Source organism: Semicossyphus pulcher, unplaced genomic scaffold (genome assembly GCF_022749685.1).
Source record: "Semicossyphus pulcher isolate SPU_LCO1_2020_fin unplaced genomic scaffold, fSemPul1.0.p SCAF_16, whole genome shotgun sequence".
Classification (NCBI taxonomy): domain Eukaryota; kingdom Metazoa; phylum Chordata; class Actinopteri; order Labriformes; family Labridae; genus Semicossyphus; species Semicossyphus pulcher.
Genome location: NW_027211670.1, coordinates 26290001 through 26307943, shown reverse-complemented (window position 1 = coordinate 26307943; position 17943 = coordinate 26290001). Strand labels below are relative to the sequence as shown.

General features: G+C 47.4%; 1 protein-coding gene across 1 annotated transcript in view; it reads right to left on the bottom strand.

The window, feature by feature from the left end:
- ankfn1a (ankyrin repeat and fibronectin type III domain containing 1a) overlaps window positions 1-17943 on the bottom strand; it is an 89958-nt gene that overhangs the window by 58600 nt on the left and 13415 nt on the right. The window contains exon 6 of the mRNA XM_069664355.1: window positions 6034-6071. Within this exon, the coding sequence (XP_069520456.1) occupies window positions 6034-6071 (38 nt within the window). The remainder of the gene's footprint in view (window positions 1-6033; window positions 6072-17943) is intronic.

Genomic DNA, 17943 nt, shown 5'->3' with positions numbered 1-17943 from the left:
TCAAATGAAACATGGAGATGAGGGATGCACCGATGCATCAGCTGTACATCGGAACGTTGACAGACATGCGCCCACGGCAGTAGCCGATGTTTTAATTATTGTACTGCTGATTGACTCAGTCACTGCATCCCCAATGGAGATGAATCGCAGGTAAAGAAGGACCGAACGAGCCTTTAATAACATTAACTGGACCTTAAAACGTAATATTTACATGTGTTTCTTTGGGTTTTTTTGTTGCAAATTTAGCTGCAGAAAAATGTCAAACTCATGGATTAGTAGAGGAACAAATCCCTGAAAAGTTTGTACAAAACACAACCATGTCTGTTCATCACTTTCACACATCTACTTTATGGACTGGATGGTTGTTCAAATATTTTACTGAAAAATGAAGTTACCTGCTGCCACGGCCATGACTGCTGACGTTGTCCCTGATATGTGGTGTAACACATGAAGAACACCACATGGAGATGTTTTCACCAGAGGTCTTTAAATAGATTTTTAACGAGCAAGGCAGCATTACCTGTTAGTAGGTGAGAATGTAAATGATCCTGTTGATGAAAGACGACGTCATGACAACACTGATCGTCACCTGCATGACAGTTATTTAAACACTGTAACATCCAGGTGGCTCTGACAGTGTGGGTTAGTTTTCCCATCAGACCAGGTTGCAGCTGCAGAATCAGCACCCTGGAGAGCGCCGCAGTGCTCAAACCTGAGATAATGCTCTTTGAATTATAATGTAGTTATTTTCAGCACTCTTACAGCCGAGCACTGTAGGAGCTGTTTTCAAACCACATACTGCTCAACATAACTTTTGTGTTGACTGTTGTCAGACTGTAGCTTTAGCGCTAACAGAGGAACAAAGAGTATCTCATGTACGTGCTGTAGCTTTAGCGCTAACAGAGGAACAAAGTGTATCTCATGTACGTGCTGTAGCTTTAGCGCTAACAGAGGAACAAAGTGTATCTCATGTACATGCTGTAGCTTTAGCGCTAACAGAGGAACAAAGTGTATCTCATGTACGTGCTGTAGCTTTAGCGCTAACAGAGGAACAAAGTGTATCTCATGTACGTGCTGTAGCTTTAGCGCTAACAGAGGAACAAAGTGTATGTCATGTACGTGCTGTAGCTTTAGCGCTAACAGAGGAACAAAGTGTATCTCATGTACGTGCTGTAGCTTCAGCGCTAACAGAGGAACAAAGTGTATCTCATGTACGTGCTGTAGCTTTAGCTCTAACAGAGGAACAAAGTGTATCTCATGTACGTGCTGTAGCTTTAGCGCTAACAGAGGAACAAAGTGTATCTCATGTACATGCTGTAGCTTTAGCTCTAACAGAGGAACAAAGTGTATCTCATGTACATGCTGTAGCTTTAGCGCTAACAGAGGAACAAAGTGTATCTCATGTACATGCTGTAGCTTTAGCGCTAACAGAGGAACAAAGTGTATCTCATGTACATGCTGTAGCTTTAGCTCTAACAGAGGAACAAAGTGTATCTCATGTACATGCTGTAGCTTTAGCGCTAACAGAGGAACAAAGTGTATCTCATGTACATGCTGTAGCTTTAGCGCTAACAGAGGAACAAAGTGTATCTCATGTACATGCTGTAGCTTTAGCGCTAACAGAGGAACAAAGTGTATCTCATGTACATGCTGTAGCTTTAGCGCTAACAGAGGAACAAAGTGTATCTCATGTACATGCTGTAGCTTTAGCGCTAACAGAGGAACAAAGTGTATGTCATGTACATGCTGTAGCTTTAGCGCTAACAGAGGAACAAAGTGTATGTCATGTACATGCTGTAGCTTTAGCGCTAACAGAGGAACAAAGTGTATGTCATGTACATGCTGTAGCTTTAGCGCTAACAGAGGAACAAAGTGTATGTCATGTACATGCTGTAGCTTTAGCGCTAACAGAGGAACAAAGTGTATCTCATGTACGTGCTGTAGCTTTAGCGCTAACAGAGGAACAAAGTGTATCTCATGTACATGCTGTAGCTTCAGCGCTAACAGAGGAACAAAGTGTATCTCATGTACGTGCTGTAGCTTTAGCGCTAACAGAGGAACAAAGTGTATGTCATGTACGTGCTGTAGCTTTAGCGCTAACAGAGGAACAAAGTGTATGTCATGTACGTGCTGTAGCTTTAGCGCTAACAGAGGAACAAAGTGTATGTCATGTACATGCTGTAGCTTTAGCGCTAACAGAGGAACAAAGAGTATCTCATGTACGTGCTGTAGCTTTAGCGCTAACAGAGGAACAAAGTGTATCTCATGTACGTGCTGTAGCTTTAGCGCTAACAGAGGAACAAAGTGTATCTCATGTACGTGCTGTAGCTTTAGCGCTAACAGAGGAACAAAGTGTATGTCATGTACATGCTGTAGCTTTAGCTCTAACAGAGGAACAAAGTGTATGTCATGTACATGCTGTAGCTTTAGCTCTAACAGAGGAACAAAGTGTATGTCATGTACATGCTGTAGCTTTAGCGCTAACAGAGGAACAAAGTGTATGTCATGTACATGCTGTAGCTTTAGCGCTAACAGAGGAACAAAGTGTATGTCATGTACATGCTGTAGCTTTAGCGCTAACAGAGGAACAAAGTGTATGTCATGTACATGCTGTAGCTTTAGCGCTAACAGAGGAACAAAGTGTATCTCATGTACATGCTGTAGCTTTAGCGCTAACAGAGGAACAAAGTGTATGTCATGTACATGCTGTAGCTTTAGCGCTAACAGAGGAACAAAGTGTATCTCATGTACATGCTGTAGCTTCAGCGCTAACAGAGGAACAAAGTGTATCTCATGTACATGCTGTAGCTTTAGCGCTAACAGAGGAACAAAGTGTATCTCATGTACATGCTGTAGCTTTAGCGCTAACAGAGGAACAAAGTGTATCTCATGTACATGCTGTAGCTTTAGCGCTAACAGAGGAACAAAGTGTATCTCATGTACATGCTGTAGCTTTAGCGCTAACAGAGGAACAAAGTGTATGTCATGTACATGCTGTAGCTTTAGCGCTAACAGAGGAACAAAGTGTATGTCATGTACGTGCTGTAGCTTTAGCTCTAACAGAGGAACAAAGTGTATCTCATGTACATGCTGTAGCTTCAGCGCTAACAGAGGAACAAAGTGTATGTCATGTACATGCTGTAGCTTTAGCGCTAACAGAGGAACAAAGTGTATCTCATGTACATGCTGTAGCTTTAGCTCTAACAGAGGAACAAAGTGTATGTCATGTACATGCTGTAGCTTTAGCGCTAACAGAGGAACAAAGTGTATGTCATGTACATGCTGTAGCTTTTCTAAGGATCCAGCCGTAACTTGTGTCCTTGGTATATTTTTCATTTTCTCTGTGAGGCCTCAGAAGAGCATTTAGCTGAAATGTTGGACTGCTCCTTTAAACACCTCCACCTGCAGGACATCTTAAAGTGTTTTCTATTAAAACGATCATCATTAAGCATCAGCTGACAGATTCTAACGACTGTGGAGAAACAATCTCAATAAATAGTGAACAGCCAGTGGTGACACGCACACACACACACACACACACACACACACACAGTACAGCGATGGTGTGATAATGTGTAGGTCTGGTCCACTGAGCAGAACAAAAGGTTATTGGAGTCCATTTAAGCTCAGCAGGGTGAACTGAAGAGACCAAACTGAGCATGCTCAGATCAGAGTTTAACACGGCTGACAGGACACACAGGTTTAACCAATCAGCAGATGTCATTTCAGTCCACACAGCAGCTGTAGTAAAGGTTAAAGTTATCGGTCATGAACTTTCACTGCATCTTTCTGTGTCCGTTTTCTGGCTCTACCATATAAGGGATGATCCCGCCCACAACGCTCTGATTGGCTCGGTTGTTTTCCTAATTGGAGGAAACAGCCATCAATCAGCACAAAGCCGTAGAACGAAGTGATTCAGACGTGCATGATGATCCTGAAGTAGCGACGGGGCAGTTTGGGTGTTTAAACTTTAAACAAGGTTCAGGTTTGTTTTCATCAGATCCTCCAAATCTGACAGACAGGCCTGGGATCATTCACCACCAGATGTTCACCTCTTTTTATTTCACAATCTTATCTTCATGACAAAAACTACACTACCCACAATGCAAATCAGTTAGTTGGGACGCGTGGAGCAGAGGTCAGCAGCATGCTTCAGAGGTCGGCACAGATTTGTCTCATCATCAACCTTTCTGTCTTCAGCTATAACTGACTCGAGTGACATCATTTGAGGACACTAATGAGACTTCACGCAGCTCCGTCTGCAGACACTTAAGGCTTTCTAACCTTTAACACACACACAGTGTCACTACCACATCTTGAAACACCTGCAGCAAACTGCTGACAGGCGTCCTGAAGATCAAATCTGACAGTAAAACCAGGAACGACAGAGTGTTCACTTCACAACGTCAGACAGGCTGCAGAACACTACAAGTCAGTTCATCTGCATGAGACAGATTCATTTAGCAGCAGATCAAACATCAGGCACAGAGAGCAGGAAGCTTTGAGAGAGGACAATGACGCCGTGATGTCGAGTCAGGGACAAAGACGTGCAACTTTTATAGAAATGAAGAAGAATGAACAGAAAATAGAGTTTGCTGATGGAGATGACGGAGGTGTCGGTTCGTGCGTCAGTCTAAAAACAGATTTCAAAAAACACGGATGACTGAAATAGCTTCTCTTATTTTGGGACAAAAGATCTTCTTATCTTTAGTTTTGTCTTTTATCAGCACGCTGCTCTTCTCTCCTCGCGGCCGTGAGAACCCATTAGTGCAGTCTGCATACTCTGATAACAAACAGGAGCCAAAGAGTTCATGTCAAACACTTCTATAATGTGATCCTGCTCCTCAGACGTTATAAAGAGACATCTATCAAACACAAAGCTCCTCCTGAGAGGTCAGGACGCCGCGCTGAACTCACCTGAACACAGAAGCAAACATCTGAGACAGAAAGGACGACCAACCAGGCCGAGGATCTAAAGGTGTTTAAAGGTGAGCTCATGTTATTAGTATTAACGTTTTTTGACAGTAAAGCTGCAGAGCGAGAGGATGACTGACGTCTAACAGCTCATCTGATGTCTCAGGAGAAGTTATGAACGTTTGGCTGCAGCGTGTTTTCATCCCAGGTCATCGAACACGGACGAAGCTCGCTGTCTCATACGGATGCACAAGTAGCATCTGTTTAGTTCATCCTGTCTATCATGTGCTCATGTCCGTTTATCTTTAAGCATCTGGTTTCTGTCTCCTACAGAATAAGCACAACTGTTGGAAACTGAAGATTCGTTTGATGTAAGACACAACTGGAATCACCGCCTTGCAGCTGTAAGCCTCCGTCAGCTAGTCGCGGCGACAACAAGAAGCGTCACGCGGTCGCGGTGACAACACGAAACGTCACGCTGTCACAGTGACCTCATGAAGCGTCACGCTGTCACAGTGACCTCATGAAGCGTCACGCTGTCGCGGCGACAACACGAAGCGTCCCTCGGTCGCGGTGACAACACGAAGCGTCACGCTGTCACAGTGACCTCATGAAGCGCCACGCTGTCACTGTGACCTTTCATCTTTTGGGTGTAAAATGTTTTGTCATAATTAACGTATACATTTTTCAGTTATGGCCACAAACGTGTTATGCGAGGTCACAGTGACCTTGAGATATCGTGTCCACAAGAATGGGATGGATGTGAGATCACAGTGAGCTTGACCTTTGACCTTTGACCACCAAAATCTAATCCAATCATTCTTGAGTACAAGTGAACAGTTGTGCAAAATCTGACCGACCAACCGAACCAAACTAAATCACCTCCTCAGTTTCTGCTTCTCTCTCCGACTCAGGTCGACAATCTGAATTCAGCGTTTCAGGTAGAAATGTCGTACGTTTGATTTCATGCAGGGAAAAGATGAACCTGGTTTATCAGATGTCAGAAGCACAGACAGGTCCGGCCTCAGGGAACATCTAAAGAGAGCGTGTCAGAGGCAAAGAGCAGAGGAGGAGGAAACATACGGGGAGTGATGAGGTCACAGTAGAAACAGGTCTTACTTTTTCCTGCTGTCGTGTCGGCCGGTGGTTCCCAGACTCTGCAAGGGAGACACAGAGCAACATGATCAATATCTGTGCAGGATCATGAAGAGTATTATTATGTGTTCTGCTGAGGACATGAAACACACACAAACAGGGTGTGACCACGCAGCACAGTCAGTGTGTGCAGGCAGGAAGAGAACAGATGAGATGCTTCATTAAATCACTGCTGACACATGAAGAGCCGTCTGAGCTGTGACACCTGTATATCACTTACCTGTTCATCCACATTCATTATCTCACTCTCTTTACTCTTTGGAAGATTTCATCTTGTTTACAGCTCACAGAGAAACTTTGTGTCTTTGGAACTTGTTGTTCAGAGTTTCTTTGGATTCATTTTTATGTTTGCATCTATTTTAGATTTATACTTTAAGAAATGAAACTTTTTTCATTGTGAAAACATTTAAAACAAGACATTTAATGTTGATGAAGTGATGAAGAAGAATGTTTGTTAGTTTGACTCGATGGAGGAGCGGCACAGGTTGGACAGCCTTCCTCACCCCAGGGACACTCGAAGGCCGACACACGGCGGCCTGCAGGATCATCAGGATCTATCTCTCGTCATACACAGCGTCCGTCCTGGTCATTCTCTCATGAGGTCTCTTTAGATCACCTCGTCTTTTCTGCTCGTTTCAATCTCACTGCTTTTTACACGATGCTTTGAGGACCATGAAACGACACATGCACATAGATCACGTAGGTTGTGTCAGTACACCACTGATCCTCAGGACACGATCATCCATCGAGGCCTCTCAAGCAGTTACAAACCAAAGAAGAAAAAACAGCACTATGGGTACAGCTTGGTTAAGTTTAGGCGGGAAAAACAACCTGCTGAAGGTTTGGGAAACATGGAAGCTAAAGGACATTTTTCTTTGTGATTAAAAGGAACCATCGCTGCCTGTTTAAGAACATGCAGTGTTTCTGCAGATTCATTTACATCTGAACTGGTTAGTTTGATGCATTTGAAGTGAAAGGGATGAAAATCAGCTCGACTGTGTTTTGCAGCAGATTCAGCTTCTATATTATCACACAGGCCTCTCTGCTCTCCTTTATCTGTTACTCCTCGTGTTCTGCAGCTCTCCACTGGTTCGAGTGCAGCAGCGTGATGTTTTGGCGTTGTCGTTCTCTGGTGGAGACGGATGCTTTGCCCCCCGCCGGCCCTAAAATGAGATTATCGCTCTGAACCCGCAGGGAGGAATCTGTGGAGTGTTCGGTGCTGCGAGCGTTCAGCTGCACGCAGCGGGCTGACAGTGTCGAACATGCAGAGACAGGCGGCGGAAAAAAGATCATTCAGAGGAGGACGGAGCCGTGACTGAGTTAAAACAGGAGTAACGGGGTCGCTGCTGCAGAGCCTCCAACATGGAGGAGACACGTGAAGAAGCATCGAGTCTGATGGGAGAATCGTTAAGAATCACTGCAGCAGCTTTAAAGAGAGACTGAGAGTGTGAGGGCGCGACAGCAGCAACCTGCTGCTCATCACGAGTCACAGCCTGGATGCAGACAACGTGTCGGCCCATTATTTCCTCCACATAACTACAGATCTAAGAAAACAGGAGCTTCATCGTCGTTTGTTTGTTTAGCTTTGGTGAAAAAGAATATTTTTCTTTTCCCAGTTTCTGAGCATCTTTAATGTTGCGTGCAGTTTGTCTTTGACTCATGTCTGAAGTGTTTCACATTAACGTCTCTCCATCAGCGTCCTGACATCTCTGCTGACCTGACGCTGAATCAGACCTTCTCCCTGCTCCTCTCTCTCTTCCTCTTTCACTCTGACGGTGTTTCTGTGAATGTCAACACGTGCTCGTCTTCTTCTGCTCTGAGAGGATGGACACGCTTTAATGTCAGAGGCCAACAAAGGCTTCAATTAAGAGCCTGACCTTTACTGTTCACCAGTGTGTGTGGGCGTGTGTGTGGGTGTGTACTGTAAGGCCGATACTTTGAGCATATAGTGTATGAATGTAATGTTGAGGCGCTATGCAGAGGAGAGGTCTGACAGAGAGAGGCAACTAGGAAGAGGAAAGCCATTCATACCTGCTGCTGTTCTGAACCAACTCACTGATGCATCAAATCTGTTTCTGATGTGAACTTCAGACTGACAGGAGGAACAAGGTGGAGCTCATAATGGGGACAGTCCAAAATACATCAGACGATATCTTGTAGTCAAACGTAGGAAACACAATAAAACCCAACATCTGTCCTCGATACGATGAAACAGCCTCTCACAGAGCAGAGAAACAGCCGGTCAGTCTTTTTGTTCTCCAAAACTCCTAAAAAGATCCCAGTCAGAGGACGCAAAGGCAAACTGCCAGCCTGAGAGTGTGTGTGTGTGTGTGTGTGTGTGTGTGTGTGTGTGTGTGTGTGTGTGTGTGTGTGTGTGTGTGTGTGTGTGTGATGACTTCATTCAGTAGTACAGGGAGTTCCCTGGGGACGTCCCGGCCTTCAGGGAGAGAGAGAGAGAGAGTCCACAGAGAGACGACTGTCAGCAGAAGCAGACCTTATGTAAGAACACGCAGCGTCTCTCTCTCTCTGCACTTCATCCTGCACACACTGCACCAGTTTACCAGCCAGTAAGACTGCACACTACACGCTACGCGCTACGCGCTACACGCTGCACGCTGCACGCTGCACGCTACACGCTACACGCTACACGCTACACGCTACACGCTACACGCTACACGCTACACTCATGACGGCTGGTTAACTTGTGTTACCTGTATGAGGAATTATTTACAGTAAAAATAATCATTAGTGAGAGCTGAAATTTAAACTTATGCAATCTAATTTTGTGGCAGTAAGTACTGTACACACACACGCGCACGCACACGCACACGCACACGCACACGCACACACACACACGCGCACACACACACACACACACACACACAGGGTCAGTCAATCTACCTGGCAAGCTTCACCACTAATTTGAACTAATATAACCTCTCTCTCTCTCTCGCTCTCTCTCGTCTGACCGCAGACAGCTGACTCCCCCCTCCTATCCCTCCTCCCCCCTCCTCCCCCTCCTCTCCCTCCTCCCCCCTCCTCTCCCTCCTCCCCCTCCTCCCCCTCCTCCCCCTCCTCTCCCTCCTATCCCCCCTCCTCTCCCTCCTCCCCCTCCTCTCCCTCCTCTCCCTCCTCCTCCCCCCTCCTCTCCCTCCTCTCCCTCCTCCTCCCTCCTCCTCTCACTTCACCTTGCTAATTTGAACAAGGCTGTATTTTGATATTAGTCCGAGCTGGACTGTAGCGGGCTTGTTGGCCCCTCGGTGGGGTTAATTAGTGCAGCAAAGCCGGCATTCATGGCCGGGCGCGGAGCCTGCGGACGGGGGAGGATGAGATGTCCCTGCTGGCAGCCGCCGTGGGCTCTGGCACCCCTGAGCGCTGGCTGGCAGGCTCGCCCAACGCGTGAGTGACAGGCTGACTGGTGTGGGCATGGATGGGGTGCGGAGCGGCTAACACTAGCTGGAGTTTACACAACAGATAACTGCTGCTTTACACCTGAGAGTTGATCCGTGTGCAGGGACAGTTTAAGACGTCGGCCTCCCCTCGTCTCGGCTCTCTCTCTCTGTGTAACCTCTCGAACCTGTGTGAATCAAAGACTGTGTATAAAGATGGACGACATGACAGCTCCCTATAAGGGAAGCGCAGACTCTGGCTCCGTATGACGTCACCATCATAAGATGGCAGCGCCTATCACAGGGCTGTTTTGGCATCACTTTGTTCAATGGGAGCAGATGGAGACGCGTGGTCCAGCTTTATATACAGTCACTGGTGTGACCACTGTGAGCGTCACCTGAAGCTGACCTGTGTGTGAACCTGCAGAGTGACGCTCCAGCAGAGCTCAGCCTGACTGTAACTTCACACACGCATCATTCTCTGTTTGTTCCTCATCATTTATGAAGACGTCGTTCTGCTGCACGGCTGCAGCCGAGACCAGACGTCCTGCAGACTTTCAAATTAAAGTAAACTTTCTAACCGGCTGCTTCGTCTGACATTTAGTTTCATACAGAATCATCTTTACTTGATTTTTAACAGTTAAATCAAAGTAACTCTTAATAACTAATATCACTAGTGTGCAGACGTGCATCCATATTTCATTGACTCCGTTTTCTAACGAGTCATTTCTGCTGTTTTCTGGAGATCTCGACTTATTTATCTCGTTATTTCGTGTGTGATCGCACGTGGGGGAGGGGCTACACTGCGCTGTCAGTCCAAAGTTGTAGAAAACATGGCTGCTCCAGGATCGGTTATTTGGCCTTGTGTGTACGAGTCTCCAGGAGGTGTTGGAATGGGAAGTTGAAATCTTCACAACGACTCGACCACAAGCTCGTGCGAGAAGGCAGCCTGAGCCTGGTCGATTTCAGCCAAGCGAGGTCCTACGTAGAAACCTGCAGCTGTCCTGAACGGCCCGTTTCAGAGGCGAGCTTTTTAAACACAGAGTTAAAACACCCGAACACGTGAAACACGTGAAGAACATGAGACGAGCCATTCAACAGATATGAGCCTTTTAAAAACACGACTAAGACGAATGAGTCAAACTTCTTGTTTATGTCATGATGCTCTCGTTCTGAATGATCAGAAGAAACACCAGATTTCAATAACAAGCTCTGCTCACTGCTTCCCACGTGCTGTGTTATTCTCTGTGTATTCTTTTACGCCTACGTCGTGTAGTTTTTCTTGTTTCCCGCCCTGTTGCACCCAGTGCACGAATAAATACCAGTGTTTGTTCATGTGTCGTGTGATTCATTCATCAGCCTGGAAGTGTTGCAGTGTTGGATGAACATCATCGGCGTGAAAATCTAAGCGAGCCTCGTCTGTGTGCAGCGTCGTGTTCGCACAGCGACAGAAACGAGCACGAGAGCGACACACGGATGACTCACTGCTTTCACAGCCAGTTACGACACGTCAGAGACTCAGAGGGATTTTACAACACAGCTCCTGTTCCTCAATCTCAGGCGTCGCTCCGAATTCAATCTCCGAATATGCAAGAAGTTGGTTCAAACAAAGATGGAGGCATCTTTGTTTCAGTTCATTGCAATAATACTTAGAATCACGTTTCGGGGGAGTCACACTGACTGAAGTTCCATAAACAGACTGATGTGGACAAAGATTCCTTTGGGGATCAATTTGCAGTGGAACAAGGTAATCAATCAAAGTATATGTTATGTATATAATACTCAGATTCTAATGATATCATGACCAGCGTACTGATATTATCGTCTCGTCAGGTCTCTGTTAGTTTCCAGATACGTCTGTGAACCTTCATGACATTAAAACACAGCTTCTTCTTCTGCTGCTGTTTTTTCTGCAGCTCAGGAGACACCAGTCTGCAGGAGAAGTGTGAGGGGGGCTGGAGGTGGGCTGGAGCGGGGCTGGAGCGGGGCCGGAGGGGGGCTGGAGCGGGGCTGGAGGGGGGCCGGAGGGGGGCCGGAGCGGGGCTGGAGGGGGGCTGGAGGGGGGCCGGAGCAGGGCCTGAGGGGGGCTGGAGGGGGGCTGGAGCGGGGCTGGAGCGGGGCCGGAGGGGGGCTGGAGCGGGGCCAGAGGGGGGCTGGAGCGGGGCCGGAGGGGGGCTGGAGCGGGGCTGGAGCGGGGCTGGAGGGGGCTGGAGGGAGGCTGGAGGGGGGCTGGAGGGGGGCTGGAGGGGGGCCGGAGCAGGGCCTGAGGGGGGCTGGAGGGGGGCTGGAGCGGGGCTGGAGGGGGCTGGAGGGAGGCTGGAGGGGGGCTGGAGGGGGGCTGGAGCGGGGCTGGAGGGAGGCTGGAGGGAGGCTGGAGGGGGGCTGGAGGGGGGCTGGAGGGGGGCTGGAGGGGGGCTGGAGGGAGGCTGGAGGGGGGCTGGAGGGGGGCTGGAGGGAGGCTGGAGGGGGGCTGGAGGGGGGCTGGAGGGGGGCTGGAGGGGGCTGTGGTGTGTTTTTTTAAGGGATTAGGCTTAATAAGATGGCAGGCTGAATTTATGGAGCTAATATTTCACGGTGGGGTGATTCATGGAGGATTGGGTGCAGCGCAGCAGCTTAATGGATGTTCAGAAAGACTTGCCTGACTGCTGCTGTGATATGATTAGCCCCGCGGGACTCGGCTGCTTAATACACCACTGTGAGAGTGTTTGTGAGTGTTTGTGTGCGAAGACGGGCCGCAGAAAAACGTTGGAGTAAACAGGACGCACGCACAAATCCCTCCTGTGCTGGACTCATGTATGGAACATGTTTTTCTATTCCACGCGGCTGCATGACAGAAAGCAGGCGCCTGCTGTCAGCCGGCCGCTCACCTCGCATCACCTCCAGCGCACAGCAGAGAGTAACACACCGTTCATCCATCAGACCTCCTAAAGTTAATCATCAGACTCAAATGATGAGCCGGGAGTCCGAACACTTTTATACTTATTGATTTAGGTTGAAGAGGAGTCAATAAGATCTGCCTTTAATTCGACGATTTAAAGAAAGATGATAAATCAATCAATCACTCTATCAGAGGGACATACATGAGAGGCTGCTGGAACAATGTGGAGACTGCAAATCAAGTGATGAAAAAAAGACTGTTCAAAGAGAGCAAATCCTGAGCTTTACGTCACCGTCTCACGTTTCCAAGATACGACTGAAGACAGGAGAAGAACAATGTGAGCATCAGAGTGTTACTGTCTGTCCTTATGAGGCCGATGACTGCGTGTTTGAAAGCACGTGCACGCTGCGGACGTAGGTGAGGACAGCGTAGGTGGAGGGCCAATATGCTCCATGATCCACCATTGTGATATCACAATGCATCAGTCGGTCGGTCGGTCACATACAGACCCGTGTGCAGGGCTGACCCCGGCGGTCAGCCAAAAACATCAAATCAAGGATTCTTGAAAACTTTGGAATCATGTGGAAATCGAAGTCGTGCAGAACAAGCTGTTCTGTATTGAAGCGTCTGTTTTTCTGGTTCATGGACGGAGTCCGAATTTAAAAACGAGATGACAAAAGAACAAATCAAAATCGTTTCTATGAGGACTCTGACGATCACAGAAGGTTTGCAGGCACAAACTGTGTTTGTGACTCTCTGCCTCTTGACTCTGTTTTCTGGTTCTGATTGTTAAATGTGAACATCCTCATCTTCTCTCATGTTTGTGCTCTGATACACTGAAGCAAACAAACATCTGGACACATCTCTTGTCGTGATGAACAGAGCCTTTTTCTACAGACGTCCTGCAGTAAGAAAGAAGACACGGTCACTGAGCCGGAGCTTTGTTTCTTTACACCAGAAGGTCACACCAGACGGTTGAACAGGTTTTCAAATGACACACTTTCACATCAGGCAGCAACGTTTCTCTCTGAACATTAACCACGGCCCTTCATCTGTTATGTCATCACTGATCTCGTCCTCTGCTAAGAGGATGAGTAGCTTTAGTGCTACCTGCTTTTCCTTCCTGATTTAGGACCTCCACTTCCTGCTGAGTCGGAACATTTCCTCTGATTCTGCCTTTGTACCTTTAGACAGAACCGTGAGGTGGATTAGCAGCGCTGCATTCCTGTCTGCTAATGGTGACGTTTCTGTGTGATGCAGGAAAGCTAACCTCCCCTCAAACCCTGCTGCTACAGAAGCTGCTCATTTGGTTTTATGATGAATCGGTTTTTATTGTTAAATGCTGAAATGTTCCTTCTTTAGACGTCTAACACAAAGACGTGACAGAGTCATCAGTGCTTTGCCTTTAAAAGCCCGTGTGTTACATAAATGTGAAAGATTTAAAGGAGGAAAGGAAACTGAATCAAAACCACTGTGACTTCAAATCAAATCACTTTTATCTCGAGGGTTTTTCAGCGCGTGGCGGCGAAGAGCTGGAGTCTGACTCGTACGGAAATGTACCTGTTGACTCAGGAGGAGAGACGAGCAGGTCACAGCATCTATCAGAGAGATGAAGACGGACAGACGGACCTCTGCAGCCCACAGGAGATTACCTCTACCCTGCACGCACGCACGCACGCACGCACGCACGCACGCACGCACGCACACACACACACAGTAACAGCTCTCAGGAGTTTCAAAGCATCCATCTCACTTTACTGTCTGGATCTCCTGCAGTAATAACACAGTGATTGTCTCCTCCTCTCTCCTGGTGGAGGAGGTGCAGGGAGGCAGCTGGAGGCTCACAGTAAGTCTAACTTAATTGTCACAGCTCGTCTCAAACTTTCAGCGGCACATCTAAACGCCTCCAGCTCGGCGCAGAGAACAGGTTTATTTATTTACTGAACCTTTCTGTCAGGGTCACAAAGCAGCAGCAGAGATTCCCAGAGCATGCTGCACGTCCTCCAGAGGAGGGAGCGAGGGGAGGACGAGCTCGCCCCCTGCTGGTGCTGAGGAGACCAACCGCTGCAGACCCTCGGAGGAGTGTGTGCTGCTACACGCAGACACACAGAACTGTATCTGTACTCTGTGTGTCTGTATGGACATTGAACCATCAGATTGTACAGTTTAACGCCTGAACACACCGGATTCATCAAGCTGCTGACCAGAACTCACTTCCCGAGCTCGACCCGCACGTTCCTCTCACATGAGCGCAGGTCCTGAAGCTGACACTTTACTGAAACACAGTGCAGAGGAGGGGTGGGCATTGTACCAGTTTCACACCGTCACCGGTGTCACGTTCTGCCACGACCTTTTTGCCATACGATCGATACAGTGATAAACACAAACGTTTGGTTATTGGCGGCCCCTCGTCCCCTTGCTGTGGCCACGCTCGCAGAGCAGAGACGCCGCTGACTGTTTACTTGTGGCTGAAACTCTTCGTCGGTTCCCTCACGCTGACAATCGAGCAGAAAGAGCTGAAAGCAGGTTTTAACTACCTTTTCTTTCTGTTCTCTATCTTTCATGCAAAAAACAACAATGAGCTCAACCTGCTGGTGTTTAGTTTGATGGCTTTTATAGATTTATTGGATAAATGATGCGGTCGCCTGGTGAGCTTCAGAAAGTAAAGGAAAAACAGCCTCAGGTAGAAAAACTGTTTCTATAAAGAACTCGATTTGGTGGAAAATTAAACCAAATATCTGCAGGATGAATCGACACCCAGACACGACTCTTAGCTCTGAACAAATGTAGTTATGGTGCTGATGCACGAGGAGCCGAGGACTCCCAGGAGGCTTCAGCAGCTTTATAATGGAGTGACACCGTCCTGCATAATGCATGGAGCCTCACTCTGCTGCTGTCCTCCACCTGCTGCGTCCTCTCCACCCTGCAGACAAACTTTCCACAGAAACAAAGAGGACTGTTCCTCAGGTTTACGACGGAGGGGTAAACAGGACCTTCCATCTGCAGTCAGAGAGACGGGACGGAGGAAACACCGACATGTTTCTGTCTCTGAGCGGTCACAGGGCTGCTTCTGTTGCCTGGAAATCTTTTATTTACTGAGACACCGAGGCAGAAAGTCACCAGCTGCACCACATGTCATACTACACGTCTCACACTGAAACTTTTCTGTGCTTTTATTTTGAAGGGACCGTGGATTTCAGAAAGTAAACTGTAAAGACGTTGATGGATCTTGTTCTTCATGTCTCCATATGAGCATAGTGTGTTAGCTGCTTAGCGTCACAGTAACAATCTGTATGACACGAGCAGGTGGCCGTGATTAGTCGTACTCGTAATAACAGTGTAATAACAGTTACACCAGGAGCTGCTTCTGAAGGAGGAGATAACAGGACATTATGCAGTAAGTGTGTGGTAATGATGTGTTTCTCCAACATCCTCAGAGTGAGTCACAGATCACACGCACTCGGACCATGATGCACTAGGATGGCGAGCATCGGAGCGTGACAGCTGAGCCTCAGAGAGACGGGAAACAAAAGAGAGGTGAATCAGTCAGAGTCTGCAGGCGGCAGCAGGAGGACCAGAGACATCCGGCAGCACACTGAAACACCTGATTCTATCAGCAGAACGGATCAGCGCTCAGTCCAAACAGCGTCCTTCGACTCAGAGGGAAAAACCTCCAACAACAAAACTCCAACGAGGTTTAAAGTTACTGAAACTCTGCAGTCTCACAGAGGAGAGGGCAGGTATGACCGTTACATCAAGGTGGAGTTGATCAATGTGACTCTGTCCTTCAGCTGCCAGACAAATAGAAAATGACTGAATATCAGATGATGCAAGAGACACTCGACCTTCAAGGAGTCACAGATTTAAATCACACAGTCACATCCTCCCGATCCCACTCAGAGCTTTAAAAAGACTCCAAACAGTCGTCCTGTTTACTCAGACATCAGATGCATGAGTCCGGCCCACGGCTCAGCTCATCACTGATTCATCAGCAGAATCACGGACATGTACAGAGAGGATGTTTCATCTCTACGAACATGAGATTTATATACAGGTAAGGTTCAGGTGTGAGAGACGGGCTCCTTTATGACAGCGACTCATACATGTTAATAAAAAAGGTTAATTAGTTAACTGACTTTCTTTATTTACTGCATATGTTTTTTTTTTTACAGTTGTATAGCCAGTTTTTAACAACAACAATCGACTGTTCTCCTTTAGATAAGACTTTTTCATTGTTATTATTATTATTATTATTATTATTAACAGTTGAAATAATGGAGAAATTCACAACGTCTGACAGCCAAAGTTCAGGTCTCTCATTAACGAGCTGCATGCGTGTAAGAACGCCTGAATATAACGTGCCTGTATCAAAGACTCTTTAGGTTTTAGAAGCTCGACATGTAAATAAACAGATGCATCCTTAAACAGCTCTTTGTGTCTACAAACAGGTTCATGGCTCTTTGAAGCGTCTGGACCAAAGGACAGGCTGCGGGAGGTTGTTTTCTGGTTTTTATTAGGAAGCATGAAATTATAAAGTCACTCAACAAGAAGCTCGTCAGTTCATTTCTTTTCATCTCGTGTTTTTAAGTCACTTAGCAACAACCTGTGACCTTGGCTTCCTGTGTGTTATCCTGACCTCGACAGTTCTGCGATTTCTGAAAGCTTCTTCAGAAAACGGCTTTTATATCAGGCAGCTCGTTTCATAACTGTCCTTGTTTCTAGGAGTTTATTTCAGCAGCCTCTTTTACCTGCACTCTGTTTTTATTTACTATGAATGTTCACTGAAATAACTTCAATGATTTCCGTAGCAGGAATTCCATCAGTTAAAATACTGACCTTAAACCTTTTACTCATTTAAAACTAATTCTGTTGTTTTAAGGAGATTAAGGCTTCGATCCAAGCCAACATGGTACCCACTGACATCATCGCCCACCAAGGGGACTAGGCCTGCACAACATGAGAAACTAAACTCAGTGTATGAAGAGCAGTAAAAACAACAATATTAAAGAGTGCATAGTATCTATAAGTCTTAGTGTGCAACATGTCCCTCCTCCTCCTCCTGGAGAGGTCGCAGAGAAGCAGCAGAACAAACGAGAGGCTTAGAAAGAGCGTAGTGTCCAACGTGGTGCCGAGCGAGCGTGGTGTTGAGCGAGCGTGGTGTGGAGCGAGCGTAGTGTGGAGCGTGGATTCGAGCGTAGTGTCGAGTGTAGTGTCGAGTGTGGTGTCGAGCGTGGTGTCGAGTGTGGTGCCGACCATGGTGTTGGGCGTGGATTCGACCGTGATGCCAAGCGTGGTGTCGAGTGTGGATTCGATCGTGGTGTCGAGTGTGGATTCGACCGTGGTGTGGAGCGTGGTGTCGAGCGTGGATTCGATCGTGGTGTCGAGCGTGGATTCGACCGTGGTGTCGAGCGTGGATTCGAGCGTGGATTCGACCGTGGTGTGGAGCGTGGTGTCGAGCGTGGTGTCGAGCGTGGATTCGAGCGTGGTGCCGAGTTTGGTGCCGAGCGTGGTGTCGAGCGTGGTGTCGAGCGTGGTGTCGAGCGTGGATTCGAGCGTGGTGTCGAGCGTGGTGCCGAGCGTGGTGCCGAGTTTGGTGCCGAGCGTGGA